Genomic DNA, 16,848 nt, shown 5'->3' with positions numbered 1-16,848 from the left:
CAAGAGCCCTGTTTTCCATGACGGAGCAGAGCTATATCAAACAGGGGCAATTTAAAATAAACTCTTTTCAGAGAGGAGGTTTTGGAGCAACAGCTCACACTGCCTTCCAGCGGCTGGAGATCAGGAAGGCAGAACTTCAAAATTTCAGACACCAACTGGAGACTGATACAAACCAAGCTGCAGGGAATTTCAACAGCTGAAGAGCAATTCTCACCTGAGTATTATAAGTGGATAACAGGCTCCCCATTTTTCATACAGGTTTGTGGTTATTTCTCTGGTCAAACATACCAGGTTGACGGCTAACATTTCCAAGTTCTGCGAACGTATGCATGGATGAATGGGTGTGGAAGTAGGTGGGGAGAGGGAAGGGAAGCTAGTTAGAGAGATGGATATAAAAAGATGTTAGGAAAGGAAGAAAAACAAACCGATAAGAGGAAGAACAGCGGCCACAAAAACAACCAAACAAACAAAAAAACAAACAAGGACAGAGGCAAAGAAAAGAGGAAGGACCTAAGACAACTCAAGAAAAGAAAAGCCATGATCTACCACTGGGAAGGAGAAGTGGAATAATGCCAGAAGGGAAAGAAAAGACAAAAAGCAAGCAGTAAATAGAGCTATCTGTACAGCATTTGGCCAAACATTTTGCAATTTTCAATCACTTTGGCAGCTGGCGATTACCATTCAGGGAACACCTATCACTCATAACATGAGATTAATAGAGCAAGAACATACTCAAACATCATTTTCCAGTAACTGATCTGCCCCAATGATGAATTCCACATTTCAGTCTTATAAAAAGCTGTCAATATTAAATACAACACTTAGCACACATTCGTTCAAAAAATTACTACCTTGTCTCCTATTGTAGCTCAACTGAACCACTTAGAGATCAGATATTCTTCCCGATCTCTTAACATACCTTACTGAGATACAATTTCCCTCTTCGCAGACAAGAGTTAGACTAGAAAAAACCCCACTTGAATATTGCACGTAAGAATCCCTCAGACAGGACGGGAAAAAGCCCTAACACAGAGTCCCTCTTCCATTGGCAGCCAAATAACTAACCAAGGATTTTATTAAGAGCTGCTGCTTCAGTAACATACATTTGGTTGCTTTCAGCCTGTTCCTTGAACATGCTCCATACATCACGTGCCTCCGCGGAAGCAGCAGTCCTCCCTTTTTATCTGGGAATCCTAGAATTTCTGTATTCCAGCAGTTTACCGCTCAAATTCAGAACGTGCTTTTCAAGACGCACCTCTCCACAGTGTCCTCCACTACGTGGCCCAAAACCCTCACAGTTCTGATAAGCTCTGCGCTCTCGGTGACCGAAAGCAATCAGACCACACACCAGCTTGAGAAAGACTAAGATAGTTTCCAACTTTGAAGAAGACTCCAACTTTGGAGCTTTTTCTGTTTTGTTTTTTGTTTTTGTTTTTTTGCAAGCGACAGCTTATACTGTCACATGCAGTAATCAAAAGGACAATTATGACAACAATAATTACACCTCTCCTGATTAGAACTACTGCATTCCCCTACTTCCAACAAATTCATTGTTTCTTCAGGCACTTTGGGGAAGGGGGAGAGGGGGTGTGTGAAAAGACTGGGGAGGAATTTTTAGGTTAATCTCTACTATATCCTGTACAGCGCACAATAAATTAGTCAAGTCAAATTTGCCATAACAATTTGATTATTGGAATGAATCAAAATGAGAAAAATTGCACATAAGTCTAGCCAACCTAACAGTGCGTTTCTGGGACAATGGTATCTCCAGGAATTGTTCAGCCTCTTCCCTAATGGAAGAGCTAAAGCCAATGCACTCCACGCCTGAATCTGCATCACGAGCAATGCATCAGGCACCATTAACTGAAAGCAACCAAAAGTTGTTCCTTACTGAGAATTAGAGCGTAACCATTCTGAACTGCCCATACCCTCTTATTTGACCAGATGTAAAAACCAAAATAAGATTTATCTACATCATTGCTAGAGGGCTGAAGATAAGAAAATCCCATAATTAAACCTGATGCTTCTACATGTGTAATTAACCAAGCAGTAAAGGAATTTAGTGCATTCAAAAAAAACCACCTCAGTTCCATCCACAGCTCTGCCAAAATTTCTGTATGATGCTTGACAAATCATTTTAACTACACTCTGGCAGGCAGCTACTGGGTGGTATTTCTTCCAGCGGACTCAATTTTTACTGCATTTTAATCTTCTGCTTTTGACATAAAATAGCCTAACGCAACAGAAATCGGAATACACAGTAGCACTGCTCTGTCCATCTCTTGATCTTCAACTGTACACTATATAATCCGGCTTGGAAGAAAGAAAGGTAAGCCACGTGTGAAAGGCTTCACACTGCTGTTTTTCCACTTGTGGATTCCACAGTCAATACAGAAGAAGCTGTCACCTTCTGCGAGGCAAGAGATGAGGCTGAAAGAGGGAGGCCAGAACTCCCACTGATTGTGAACTTACTGCCGTCATGAGTGAAAAGCTCTCTGTACTGAAATGCTATTCTCTGCCGCAAAGGAGAAGGCAAAGCTTCACAACAAACAAGCAGTATTTCAGAGAAAGAAAGAAAAAGAATGTTGACACTTCTTTGACCACCCCTTTATGTATTTCGGTTACATGCGACCTCCGGTCCAGGGGCTGCGGACACAAGACTGACCTGTGGCGCACTGGCACTCATAGCCATTGGGATGGTCGATACACTTGGCTCCATTGAGACATGGTGTGCTGGAGCAGTCATCTATATCAATCTGACACACGGCCCCACTGAATCCTGAAAGGCAGGAAAAGAAAGATGAAAATCCAGAAGTAATTTGAAGTAGTTAATGTAAACAGCTGCACAGTCAGGAATTATTTATTAGCAAATCGTTAAAAACACCCAAATATAAGCTCAGTAAATCTAAACTCAATTGCTCCATTAAACACACACACCCCCCACGCGCTGGGTGGACTGGTTCCTCCTCCAAACCACCAGCCAAAACATAGTTTGTACCGTCCAGGTCAAAGGAGCCTCAGCTTGAGAACTGAGATGGCCAAGTCAAACAGAAATACAGCAGATGGAGCACAAGTGGTGTCCACCACTGGACAGTATGCCTGTCTATATAAGTAACTATAAAGTTACTTTGCTTACTTGAAAGTTTTTATTGGTGACCTCTCCGCATGTCTCTGGCTGGGAGGTCACCAATAAAAACTTCCAAGTAAGCAAAGAAAGTAACTTAAAATGAAACAACGACGCACACATCGCTCGAGCTTTCAGACCGGAATTACTACAGCAGTGTGGAGTGTGGTACGATACAGCACTGTATCTTTCAATACACTTCTTGAAATAGTTAATGAACTATCAACAGGTTATGTCAGATGGTGGCACTTTAAGAGAAAAACAAAAACAAAAACAAAAAAAACCTGCAGGAATGTTTCTTGGAGGAAGGAACCAAAGGAGGAGGTGGAACACCATTAGTCAAGAAGAAGGGATGCAGAGCAGGCTTTTGTCAAGTATATTCTGAACTCCAAAGTTTTTCTAAGCCATCAGGAAAACAAGTGACATTTACCCTATAGCTAACAGCGATCCCACAGCTCAGCATTTATGCTTCTTTTCTGAAGTGGAGACCAAATCCATCTCCCTCCACATGCAAGCAACATAAACTATACTGATGCAAAAATGGCTTCTGCCTAAAAACCTCAGAAAAAGGCAAAAAGCATGCCGAGGCTCTGATTTTTAAAACATATCTAGAATTACTCATCTGTATCTCATTACGACATCCACAGTTAACAGAAGCTCATGCTGCCAACTACCCTCTAAGATGAGACGTCCAACTGTATGTTTCTCAACACTTACATTCAGTTACAGGTGCAATCCTACTGCAACCAATCCATGTCTATTCTTATTCACCAGTGACTGTAAATCACTTATCCAAACCGATGCTCCATTAAGACAACAGAAACTCAGAGGAAACGTACCACCTGCAATCCCTCACGGGTTATCTGTGTAGGTCTCGGTAAGGTGAAGCAGGAAATGCTTCCAGAAATAAGTACTTACCAGGAGGACAGACACAAAGAAAGCGGTTGACTTTATCAAGACACTCTCCGTTGTTCACACAGGGATTACTCAGACACTCATCAATATCTTCTTCACAGTGAACGCCTTTAAAACCTGTTTAAAATAAAAATACATAAGAAGAGGTGACTGAAGGCCTTAGAAAGTGCCCTTGAAAGCGCAACTGCCTTTTATACCAGCACTGAACATCTAAGCCCAGTTTTATTTCAAGTTTGCAGTTTGGACAGAGCCTATGAAGTAAGAATATACACCAGAGGTTAAAAAGGGATGTTGAATGTGTCCTTTTCACTGTTGCTGAACACGCTCACTTAATCAGCCGTAACAGGAGAAGCCTGTACCGAATTCACATCTAGTGTTTTCTTCCACTTGATGAGAAGGGGTTAGTTATGTTTTAACATTTTGCAAAATATCAGTATATTGAGGTATGCACCAATATAAGGTAAAGGGTAAAGAAACAAACACAGCAGATAATTTTAGCTCAAGGCTTTTTTGGTAGTGACAGAGTAAAAGAAAAACTTTAAGGAGGGTGAAATACTTGGGACTAGAGTTCCATCTCTCAGAACAGATCAGATCTTAATAAAAACTCATTCTAGTTTTCATGGTATCAGCTGATCACCTGCAGGGGTCACAATTTTTTCATTATACTTCATAAGACTGCAAAAGGCAACTTGCACCCTTTTATTTTTCACCACTTTCTGTCAGAAAGCAAAATAGCAGACTACATGGGTCACTGGTATGCTGGACTTGTAAATTTTACAAGCATGATTTCAATCAAGTAACTTTTATTACAGTTATTTCCTCAGGTCAATGGGAGCTTGCATCATTTGGAGTATTTCAAGCAGAGAAAAAAACCAAACGCTATTATCCGGAATCATCGTATACTTATCTCAAAACTCAGTCACTCTTTTAAAGTTTGCCCCTGCTTTGCTTTCACAAACATTAAGTTTCTGCGCACGCACTTTCCCAGGTATAGCAACAAATACCTTCGCACATACTCCAGCTCAGAATGCTGACTTCCTTTGCTGATGTAGAGATTGGTTTCTTTCTCAGTCCTCTAATTGCTTTCTCCCTTCCCCCCAACAAATGCCAAGTCCTCCTGGTTGGTGCCACCACAGCAAGCTCTCACCATTTCGTTTAGCCTCACCTCTTTGCAATTATGCGTTCCACCTCAGCAGAGCTGGCAACCCGCCCCGTGCTTTGCCTTCTGAATTTTCCCTTCGCTGGAAACCCCATCTTTGTCAGAAACTCCCCTCACCTGGCATACAGAGACATGTAAATCCTCCGATTTTATCCAGGCAGGTGGCATCGTTTTGGCATGGATTCGAATGGCATTCATTGATGTCCATTTCGCAGCGCGGTCCTGTGTAGCCCTTCAAACACTCACAGTGGAAAGAGCCTTCTGTGTTTACGCATTTCCCAGCATGTTCACAGGGATTGCTGTTTGCTGCAAGAAAAACACATATGTGTGTGCGTCAAAACCTCTCCTTGGAGCAGGAAAGCCACAGCATTCTTTATTAGTCATGGTCTTTTTCAGTGGTCATTCCTTTCTGGCAAGTAATACTGGGGAAAGACCGTTCATCTTTCTGGGGAAAGGCCACTGTGATTGAAGAAAACCTGTGGCAGTTACTTGCCTCTGTCAGAGGCAAAAAGAAAGGTCACTGTCATTACCAATGGACCAAAGGAGCGACTCTGGTCCGTATTACTAATAACAGTTCTTAAGAGGAAAGCATCAGGTGACAGGAATTAGAGAATTAATGATGCTTTTGAGCTCTTATCTTTAGATCAGCTTTTACATTTACTTCACCCCTGAAGCTGACAAGATGCTGCCACAGCCACAAAACAACCACACTAGTCCTTCGTGTGTTTTCAAAAAGGAACAGCACTCTTGTCCAAGGCTGACTGAGGAATGAAATTCAAAGAAGTGTTTCTCTCCAATACTTCCATGAGTGCTGGTTAGGTATTTCCTTCATGCATTCCTTCTAGAAGCATGAACTACCACTCACAAAACTATAAGCAAGTCTGTGAGCATCCAGCTAACCCCCAAAACGACACAACAACATGACAGCAGAAAACTGCAGCTTTAAAAGCCCACGTGTTCACCAGTCTTGGAAGGCACTCAAAAGATCCAGCCATATTCTGGCTGTCAAACAGCCTCGATATATTTCTACCAAGGCAGGAGCTGCAACAACTCCCACGTGAACTGCAGTACTTTTCGTTGTACACTACGGTTTTAAGGGTCGGCTTAATTATCACATCTGTTTGCGTGCATTCCTCGGACAATGCTAAAACCTTCCTGCACAATGAAGAACAGTTGAGCATCTCGCTGCTTTTCATATCCCAAAGGCTAGCAGTTCAAACATGGACAGCTATTCTGACTCAGCCCTTTGCCCCAAGTCTCACACAAGATTTAAAACTCATCTAAAGACACTGAAACGCAAGTGGGAGAGCAGGAAAGGAGTCGCACTTATGTTGAGAAGCAACGACAAAATGCGTATTCTTGCCCCTCTGTTAGTTCATAAAGCAAACGATCCAACTCCCTGTTTGCATACACACAAATAGCAACTCACCCATTGCACACTCGTCCACATCCTCAGTGCAGTCTGCTCCCTTATGGCCTTGAGGACAGGTGCAGATATAGTGTCCATTCACGGGATTGGTATCACACAGAGCACCCTTTTGGCACGGATTGCTAACGCACGCATCATCCAAGTGGCAGAGAAGACCTAGAGAAGCGTACAAAAGTTCATTCAAAAGAAGCGAGGTACAGCAGTCAGACCACATATTACAAAATCAAATTCTCCATCCTGATATTTCAAATAGAGACTTCCACAATCAAAAGCTTGAGCAATTTCTTACAGGCTTCAACCCATGAAATCCCTGTGGTAGTCTACTACACGCTTATAAAACATTATAGATAAGTATAGATTCTGTGACTTCAGAGGTGTCTCCAGCAGTGGTACAAGGGGTTACCATTAACAAAGTCTCCTCCTTGGAACAGTTAACTAGCTCTTCTCTCTAACCATCATCATGATTTTTCTGACAGATGAAAACACAGGTGCGCATGAAGCTCACTTTCTTATTTCGGCTATGCTGATCACCTGTATTTCTGGGTAGTAGTGAGGGGACCTTCACATTTTTACCCACCCTACAACAGCAAATTTTCCAGTATGCGAGTAAGGGCATCCTCACACATGCAAAAATATCTAAATTTGCCTTCTAGACTTTTAAGAACAATTATCTTAAGTGGCACAGAGCAAATCACCCTCATGTGTTTCTCAGGCAAATACAGGTCCTGCTAAGCACTAGAAAAAGATCTGCTTTCTCTTGCAATCTCAACTGTAATAAGTTTGTCCTCCAGCCTAACACAAATACTTCTTTGTCCCGAGCTACAGAGGTTTAAAAGGTCTTTGCTCATGGACAGCACATGTTTCCTTTTGTTCTTCCTGGTTTGGTCACAAAGAGTGTAAAATAAACACGCCACTTTAAGCACATGCATAAACTTCAGGAAGTATCTTCTATTTAGTGCCAGACCTATGAAAGTTTTCTGTCCTTACCTGCTTTTCCTTCTGGACAAATGCATGAGAAAGAAGCCACTCGATCGATGCAAGTAGATCCATTGGCACAGGAGGCAGTGAAGCAATCATCAATGTTCTTACTGCAGTCATCCCCACTCCAACCGTTGACGCAGACGCAGGCGTAGCCCCCGTTGTGGTTGGTGCAGGTACCTCCATTCTGACAAGCGTTGGGCTGGAGCTGACATTCATCGACGTCTTCAGTGCAAAACTGGCCTGATGCACAGAATGGAACAAGCTTAATAAAAGCTCAGACACAAGAAGATTCTTCCACAGACAACATCACCCAGGGAAACACTGTAATCCAACTTGATTGCCACTTCTTATTTCTAGGACACTGGAACCTGAGAACTTCCAACAACACTTGTCAAATTAGGCAGAGACAACTAGCATCCCTAAATGACCCCAAAGTAGGAGCTGAACCGCAAAGAACTTTAAAAAGGCACAGTATGAAAGCCAGCAGGCAGCCTGCAGTGTATGACCACACATCTGCGGGGATGTGAGAAGCAGAAAGAACGAAGGCCTGCCTGCAGGGCAGCCAGGGGACTAGGAAGAGAGACAATGGCCTCACAAGAAAATCTTGGCCAAAACAGCATCAACAGGCCAGCAGCAAAGTAACTCTTGTCAGGAGAACTTAATTCTTTCCTATATAGTTACGCAATGAATATTACTTAATGAGGAAGAATAGAATTCTTGAAACTCTTCTACCTCAAATACTCCTTTTCCTTCCCCCAGGTATTTCCATGGACAACTACAAACAGCTGAGGTTTTCTTGGTTGTTTTTTGGTTGGGTTTTTTCCTCTTTTTTTCAGAGACAAAATAAATACTCTTATAAAATGCTTTAATGAGTGGAGATATTCAAGGAAAGAAAACTAATGTACATTGTTTCAGAAAGTTTTAAGGAAAAGGACAACTGGACCTCTAAGTATGAAATCAGTTTCACAGGATACTGAATTTCAGAGTCACAGCTATAGGAAGCTCTGCAACTCACGCTTACTGAAGTATTTCTTTATCCAAATCCGTCTTGCTTTGACATCAAGATCTGGACAACCTACCACCTGCATCAATATTTTGTTTTAACGTTTACTCATCTTTCCAATTAAAGGTGCACGGTTTACTTTTAAGCTGAAATTGTTTAGCTTCGGTTTCGAGTTGTTCATTCTTATTCAGAGTTTCTTTACCAGATAAAACCTAATGGGTAAGCACCAGCTAATTTCTTCCCAGGCTGGCACATGGGTGCACACGTGCCGCCACAGCTTACCAGTCACAGTCCACAATCTACTTTTTGATAAACTATTCCTCTCCTTTCTGCTATACAAAGAATTCTCTAGCACTGAAAGCTTGCATTTTTTTTTTTTTTAATTTTTATACTTCCTTATAACTTCTTTTACCACCCTTCCTAAATGTTGATATGATGTACGAAGCACCAAAAGACCGCTCTTTATCAGAGAATAAGATTAGATTTTTTTGATGTGACCTTTTTCTCCCCCCCTCCAGCTGACAACATCACCTCCCTCGCTAGCTTGAAGCAGCAGTTTTCCATTATTTGGGTCAAGACTCTTAAGCAACTGTGTTGCTACTACCAAGATCCTCCCATTTGTCATCTCCAGCCACCCTATCAGCTCCACGCTTACATTTGCCCAGAATTCCCCCCGTGTTTCCAAGAATAAGAAAGTCAAAAGCAGGCCACAGATCTTGCCTGGGCTCCAGTTTATTCACGTTTGCCAATTTAAAAATACTTATTAGATGTTGCTTAGCAGTCACCTTGTTTATTAACGGCCCAGAAATTCTGGTGCAAGTGCACACACCCCCCTTCCTCCAACACACAGAACTGAAACATCCATTGTTGGCAGGAATGTGGAACTGCTCAATCCTAACCATCTCTGCTACTATACTCAAATCGTAATTCCTTTTGTTTTCAAAATACTTAAATAAATCTTAGCCTTAGGTCCTGTGAGCTCTGGATTTTTTTCGCTTAGCGGCAAAGAAATTGAATCATTTTTTAAAAAAATGCACAGCTGACTTTGTTCTGTGCATGCATTCCTTCCTCCAGCAGGACTACTTCAAAACAAGGATTTTATCACTTGAAAGAAAGGTAATAACATTTTACCAGCAATAATAATTACAGTAGAGTTTTCAAAATTAATCCTCACTTCCCAGTTTACTTAGTAGAACAGTTGGGGGGGGAGAAATCTATCACTTCATACTGTTATCTGCAAAACATAGCTCTCTACATTATGAAAAAACAAACCCATGCATTTGTCATAATAGAAGTCGTTTGTTCATTAGCTTTCGCTATTAGCTTATCAGCAACCAAACTGAAAACAGGCAGTTATCTCCAACTGGTTCCTAGTAGTCGTGCATATCTCGCAAGTCAACACAATTGACTTCCTTTAAAAAAAAAAATAATAAAATAAATAATCAAGACGTTATTTGCTTATTTTAATAGTGATTTTTCCTTCTTTTCTCGGAGGGGGCCCAACCCAGATGAAAGAACGTGCTCTCTGACAAACGCTGGGCCGTAGCGCAATGGTTTTGCAGAAGTGTTCCCGCAGCACTTACATCCTCCTTTTGACTGCAGCCAATTCACGCTCCCTGTCACCAAAGCGTGAACAGCTTTTCAGCGCTGGAGTTGCCCCCGCCACTCCAGGCTGTTATGCCTCTCTCAAAATCACCCACCTTGCGCTCGGCTGAATAAAAATCCTGAAATAGAACATTTTGTGGGGTTTTTTTTGGTGGATTGGAGACATATGTGCTTGTGGTTTGTTGTTTTGGGGTGGTTTTTTTAAGCAAAGATGGGCAAACTGCTCCCTCATATAAACTCTCTGTCCCTAGTAATATCAACACTTTAGGATTTTATGGTTTGTTTTTTTTTCCTAGCACTTACTCTCCACTTCTAGAAAGGACAGGACCAAGTGACATCACTGATGTGCTAACAATAACCCCGTGTCTTAGGCTATTCCATATTCCTGCAGCCCTAAACTAAAACAAACTTTTAAAAGGTACATCACTGTCTCCATAGAAGAATAAAGCAGAATTTAAGGTTCTTTGAGCAATTCAACTGTATTTCAAAAAGTCACCACATTTGAGCTCCTTAAGTTTCATCTGCACTTAGCTCCTCACATTTCTAATGCTTCTTTTGCAGCTACCAGATCACAGTCATACTTGTGTTTAATTATGAATATGAATCAAAGACAGCTCCATCTTAACGAGTTTGTTTTAAAAACAAAGGAAATTCAACTCAATATGAGGGGCGTAAATGAGCAATTAACTATTGCATTTTACTATTGAGTATTCTAATGAAAAAAACCTGTTCTTTATTGAAGTTATAATTGAAATCCAGACTCAAATAACTTCTGGGCAAAAAATATAGGAATCAAAAGCAACATAAGGCAAGCAGAGCATACCAATCTAACTACATTCGTAAGCACTCAGTGTCATCACCATCAGGCAATATAAATGTAGCAGTTTTTGAAAGATTTTGGAACTGTGTCTTAAAATACTACAAATCCCAGACTAAAGTCCAAGGCGCTCACTTTTTTTTTTTTTTTTTTTTTTTTAAACAGGACTGGTGAATTGTCAAGAATGCAAAGCAATTTCAAGTTCACTGAAAATGCTCGAGCCCTTATTGTTGAAGTGGGGCTCAAGTGGCTTGGAAATGCATTCTGTAGCCCAAAGTCTTCAAAAGAGAGAAATCAAGGTTTTTTTCAGGTGGCGTTTGGGGTTATTTTTAGACACCCTATGGTTGCTTATATGGTGGTTTTGAGTTTTTAGGTGTTAACAACATAGGATTAATGGTCTATATTGTAATTCTTCGACACAGTTTTTTTTGTTTGGGGTTTTTTTTGTTTGGTTGGTTGGTTGTTGTTGCTGTAATTTGTTTGGTTGTTTTTTCTGTTGTTTGGTTTGTTGGGATTTTTTTTTTCCCCCAGAAAGCAGCGCACACATTTGTAAATGGCTTTCAAGATCGCCCTCCCTCAAAGCAGCAGCATCACTTAATCCTTAGTGGGACTTGCAGGATGGCCACAACCTCTCGCTCTCCTGAAAGGGCAGGTTTACCCTCAGTAGAGGCTTCAACTCCTTGTGCAAATGAGAGAAATGGATTAATATTTTGGGCAGGTGCTGCAAAGAAAAGGTTTGATGCTTGTGCTGTTAGTGACCTATGTCTTCGATCTAGTGTCTGTCCCATGAGCTTCCAGAATGACTTTTTCACAGCAAAGACAGAAGTCTCTTTCAGCATCTGACATAAACCAGGATTTAATTCTAAAACTTCGCAAAGAATACTCTGCAAAAGACTTCTTTTTGCCAGGTTAATAAGGTACATTTAAATCAAATGAGACAAAAGATCTCTGAAACAGTTTACGTAAGGGATGCTGCTTTGACTTAATTGTCACTGTAGTTACTTGTAGTAGTACTCGGTAAGCCTGTTTTCTGCTTGGTAAGAGTTTTAGGAAGAACCAAGTCTGTCAATCACAGAATCTGAATTGAACTTCCAAGTGCAAACTCCGTTATGAATTGTACGGTGCAGGAAACATATTCAAAACCCTAGTGCTTCTGAATGCCACAACCACTTCGGCTAAACATTAATTTATTTAAGCTGGAAGTTTCTGCAGGTATTTCTGTTTTATGCTCACGCTAGTTTCAATTACATTTCTAAAAGGAACACAGCAAGTATAGGGTGAACTGGTGCAAATACACCAACTGTACAATATATTAATGGAAATGTAGAAATATACATATAAAAGACATCAAGAAAGGAAACACAAATTACTCCAAGAAGCTAAAAAAAGCCTAACCTGACCTTGATATTTGCAGAGCCTGGGAAATCAGCAAAACGCCGAGTCAGGTTCTAAGTGACCTTGTACAAAGTAAACAGCTAGTCCATGTGGTATTTCAAAATTGAAAACTAGAAGTGGAAAAACGGAACAGCCTTCAACTCTTAGCCCTTTTTGCCCACTATGAAACTAAGTTACTTCCTGCTTATTTCCCCTCAGAAGAGCCATATGGAATAAGACAGACACGCTTGCTGCTTTGATTGCTCCCATTTTCCGAGCAGCAGGAACCAGGCAGGAACTCCAGGAGCTTCTCTTCAGGCAGACACAGGATGCAGTGGTTCAAGGTCCCTCAAGTAATTGGACCACATTTCATTGATGAGAAACAGCCAGCCCCTTATCCTAGCCCTCTTTATGTTAAAAAAAAAAAAAAAAGAAAGAAATAAAGTCTGATTTATAAAGGTAAGGCAGATTGCACTCATTTTATGAGCTGTCCTGCACTGGAAGAGGAGAGCATTAGCTTGCTAAAGTAAGAAACCAAACCAGTCACCCTGGGGAAGCAGCAACAGATGCCTCCAATAGCTGATCCTACCAAACCACAGAGTCTTTGCATAAATCCCAACTCCAAGACAGGAAACTGCACTGATCCTACAGCTGAATGCAGGACCTTCAGGCAGTTCAGAGGTCTTTGCCTTTGGCACAGCAGACTCTCCAAAAAGGAGAAAGTTTTCTTGGCCTCTTAACTGGCCAAAGCCAGCTGGCCTCTGGCTTTGGCCAAAACTACAGAGAGAAGATCTCACATGCAATTTAAGCACTACAAACATTTGGTAGGATGAAGGATGCAAATACCTTCCTGTGCCTTGAAAAATACCAGTTTCCTGAAAACTGAGCTGGGAGGAGATAGCAACATCCGTTTCTCTGAAAATCGTGCACTCAGACTGAACTGGAAATCAGAGTATCTTAAAAGCTTAGTGATACTGAAAGGGAAAGATAATTCAGGGAGAATCACAAACGGGTCCTCAAGGTCCGAAGAGACTCACTGGAAGAGAAACATCAGGTTTGAGGAAATTCTCATGCCCCCATCCTCTCCATACCTCACCTGAAGATTGTCCCTCATCTGAGACCTGTGCTCCAGTATACGGGGAAGGGCTCACCACCTCTCTTGAAAGGAAACTGGGAAACTATAAACCACATCTAGACAGAAATTCTCTGAAAGAGTAATTTAATTCACAGAGTATTTCAAAGATTATTGCATGCTTTTTTTTAAACACAATCAAGTGCAGCTAAGGAAAGCATGGCTCATCAGAACTGTTTACATTTTTTCTCCAAGTTTCAAAGAACTACTAAATGAGAAGGTGAACAGCATCTTATCGAGACGCAAGAACAGGCTAAGAGATAAGAAAGAGTATTTGTATAAATGACTGAATCTAATTGTGGCAGAAGATCAGCAGTGCCACACCGCAAGGGAACCTGCAGTTTCTTCCCCTCTCTACCCACCCGTGTGGATATTCAGGCTGCCGGCTGGAAGACCACATCTGTCTGGGGAAGGACATTTCTCTGTCTGGTTCTTTCTTGTAACATAAGGAAAATATCTGTGTTGACCGCGTAAGCCGAAGCATGTTGTTTGGTCAGGTCAAAGCTCAGTCTCCTCAACTTGCTGCATGAGTCTCCTCAGCAAATGGAAAAGTAAAGGAAAAATTGCACGGAACCATCAGGTCTTTTAGTAAAATGGTGTTTCTGAAAAATAATTTAGCTCCCATGTTTTTGAACTGTCTATTTGTAAAAAACATTCAATTAATCTTTACCTCACAGAATTATCTGGGGTCCTTGAAAGAACTAAGTTACAATTAATGAACGCATAGAGGTACTGGAACGTTTAATTAATGGCCTGGAAGGAGATGAACAGTAGGCAGGGATATCTTTAACGAAACAATATTTATATTACCCAAGAGGAAGCCAGGGAATTTCAGACAGATTCAACCAAGCGAGGTTGCTGGGCAGTGCAACAGCAGACAAGGCCTGATACAATGGCAAACAGGAGTGTTGCAGGTGGTTTTGGTGAGGCACTCCTCGAGGAAAGACTTCAGCTTCCCTGGAAGAGTTCAGCGGGGACCTCTGCTCAATCACAGCTTTAATCAACAAAGCAAACATTGCTGACAAGACATTTGACTACAAGGAAGAATAACTAACGCAAACAGTCGTTGTTGTGTAATAGCAATGGCGTAGCCTGAGCCTGGAATACATTTTGCGGCATTGAAGCCACCACCTCTGAATACAGACACTGAAAAGGGGTAGGGTCCAGCAGACCGAAGAAGAGAACAATTTCATAAGAGACTTACAAAGCAATTGTTACCCACAAAGGGACAGATGATAAAAAGTATAGTCCAACAGTTATTGCAGGGAAGATAACAGCGCACGGCAAAGTGTACAAAAGAAAGTATTTGATCATTTATGTAATTTGCTTTATTGACACAAGATATCACAAAGCAAAGAACTTCAAACTTCTCTGAAAGAGGCAACACCTTTATACAGACAAGAACGTCCAGAGCACTAAACTGGTGATACCGAAAGGGACCTCACGCTTGACGTCCAGATCACATCTAAATTCCAGGCCCTCCGACAAAGCCATCCCCGCAGCTCCCTGCGAGCAATCCGATGAATACAACTGCTGCTTTCAGCTCCAAGGATGGCTTCAGGCACACACAGAATTCAAAGGACTATGCTCTTTACATCTGCAAAAAGTGCCCCCAGTTGCACGCGTGTTTACTAAAGGTCTTCCCTGGTTAAGTATTACAGTGGTTTCCCCTGAAAAAAAGGCCTGAAGCCAAATATTTATTCCCTTACAGGAGTTTTCTAAAGAGGCGAGAGGCATCACTGCTCCCAAAAAAGCGCCCCTTCCCCCAGAGCATCTTTCTCCCATTTGAAAGACAGAACTACAGAGCAGGAAAGCAGTAGCAGCCATTCCCCAACCTCAGGTGTTGGGGTTTTGGTTTTGTTTTTAATAGACCTACTTTATCTTGGGCAATGTCAAATGCCATCCAAGATATCATAAAATTTAAGGGCTTAATATAGAATTTGAACAATTGAAGATTTGAACAATTTGAACAATTGTAGCAAGGAAAGTAAACATCTGTGTTTATTTTAGGCTAATATGGTGGAGAAAAGAGTTTAATTTCATAACCACACTGGGAAGCATGTAGTGGAACTAATGGGCTTTTACAAGGGATTTTACAACCCCCAAATACAAAACTCTGGGCTTTAAGAGACTTACGCACGCCCTGATCCATTAAATACTGCCCTAAATCACTCCCCTCAGACTCGGGGTAGAGAGGGCAGCCCTGACAGAGCTCTTTAGAGGCAGTAATACAAATAAACAGAACAAAAATCATTTAAATTTACCCCCCTAAATTTACTAGGGATGTACTTATGAGGCTGGTTCAATACGGCAGTGGCAGATGAAATAACTGGGGACAGCAGTAGGATAGAGGAGTAACCCAAAGGAAATAACACATCACCAAGCTACTCCCCATTTTGCCCTTCTCTTTACCTCTTCTCGGAAAATACCTAACAAGCGAAAAGATCTGCAAGGCAAAAAAATCTAACAGTTGGAGCCAAACCTTACAATAAAAGCTTCATATTCTAAAGATGGCTTGCTGAGATAGCTTGAGTAATTATCTAAAGACAAATCACCTCATTCTAAGTACAAGGGAAGGGGCCGAAACTGCCAGAAAGAAGTCAGCCGCAGATAAAACCACTGCTACCCATTAGCCTGGTCTCCCAGCGCAGGCCCACCAAGCCAGCCTCACCAGAGTGGTCTAGCCTGTTTTGTTTTAGTGCCAAACACATGCAAGATGTACCGAAAACTTAAAAGACAGCTCCACAACGAGATTATTTGGCACATCGGATCGCAAAAAGTATTTCCCGGCCTGGAAAGTCACCAAAGGCACAAGGGAAGAGGCAGCAGCGTGGTCTAAATTGGACACCGTCATTCTGTCATTGGGTCAGCTCAGCTGTTAACACCTCAGGAGTTTCATTACGGCTCCCTCCTAACCCAGGCTTGCTGTTGGGAAAAGGAAAGCGGCACGAAACGAACGGGAGGTTGTGGTAGGTGTTCCAGAATCCATACTGGATGAAGTACCGGCTGATGGCCTAACTTTTAATGCCTCTGAAATCAATCCGCTCTGCACAACACCGGGCTCAAGTACCACAAGAGAAACAAATAACACGCAGGATAAAGTTTGTTTATGTACAATGCTTCAAGTCATTTGTACACTCAAACTGGGAGCTGCCAGCTCCAGAGGCTGCCACGTGCTCCCTGCTCCCTTTGTGTCTGCCAGTTCAAACATGAAGGAAGAAAAAGAATCATAATCCCTCTTGGCCTCTTCCAGGTACTACTGTAGTGACAGCAGGTCACCAGCCAACTTGTCAAGTTTGGTGGGGACGG

At 41.7% G+C, this 16,848-nt stretch overlaps 1 protein-coding gene across 4 annotated transcripts in view; it reads right to left on the bottom strand.

The window, feature by feature from the left end:
* The window catches only part of NOTCH2 (notch receptor 2), a 91,097-nt gene that overhangs the window by 38,410 nt on the left and 35,839 nt on the right, over positions 1-16,848 (bottom strand). For 2 of the 4 annotated variants that reach the window (XM_063342902.1, XM_063342901.1), the window contains exons 6-10: positions 7,615-7,848; positions 6,628-6,783; positions 5,316-5,504; positions 4,043-4,156; positions 2,666-2,779 (exon numbers count right to left, since the gene is read on the bottom strand). In XM_063342902.1, coding sequence (XP_063198972.1) covers positions 2,666-2,779; positions 4,043-4,156; positions 5,316-5,504; positions 6,628-6,783; positions 7,615-7,848 — 807 coding nt within the window. Of the gene's footprint in view, positions 1-214; positions 549-2,665; positions 2,780-4,042; positions 4,157-5,315; positions 5,505-6,627; positions 6,784-7,614; positions 7,849-16,848 lie in introns of those variants that run through there. The other 2 variants (XR_010072151.1, XM_063342903.1) reach the window with 2 other exon arrangements.

The sequence above is a fragment of the Chroicocephalus ridibundus genome, chromosome 8 (assembly GCF_963924245.1).
Source record: "Chroicocephalus ridibundus chromosome 8, bChrRid1.1, whole genome shotgun sequence".
NCBI classification, from domain to species: Eukaryota; Metazoa; Chordata; class Aves; order Charadriiformes; family Laridae; genus Chroicocephalus; species Chroicocephalus ridibundus.
The sequence above is the reverse complement of the archived record's forward strand: the minus strand, read 5'-3'. Positions and strand labels throughout refer to the sequence as shown.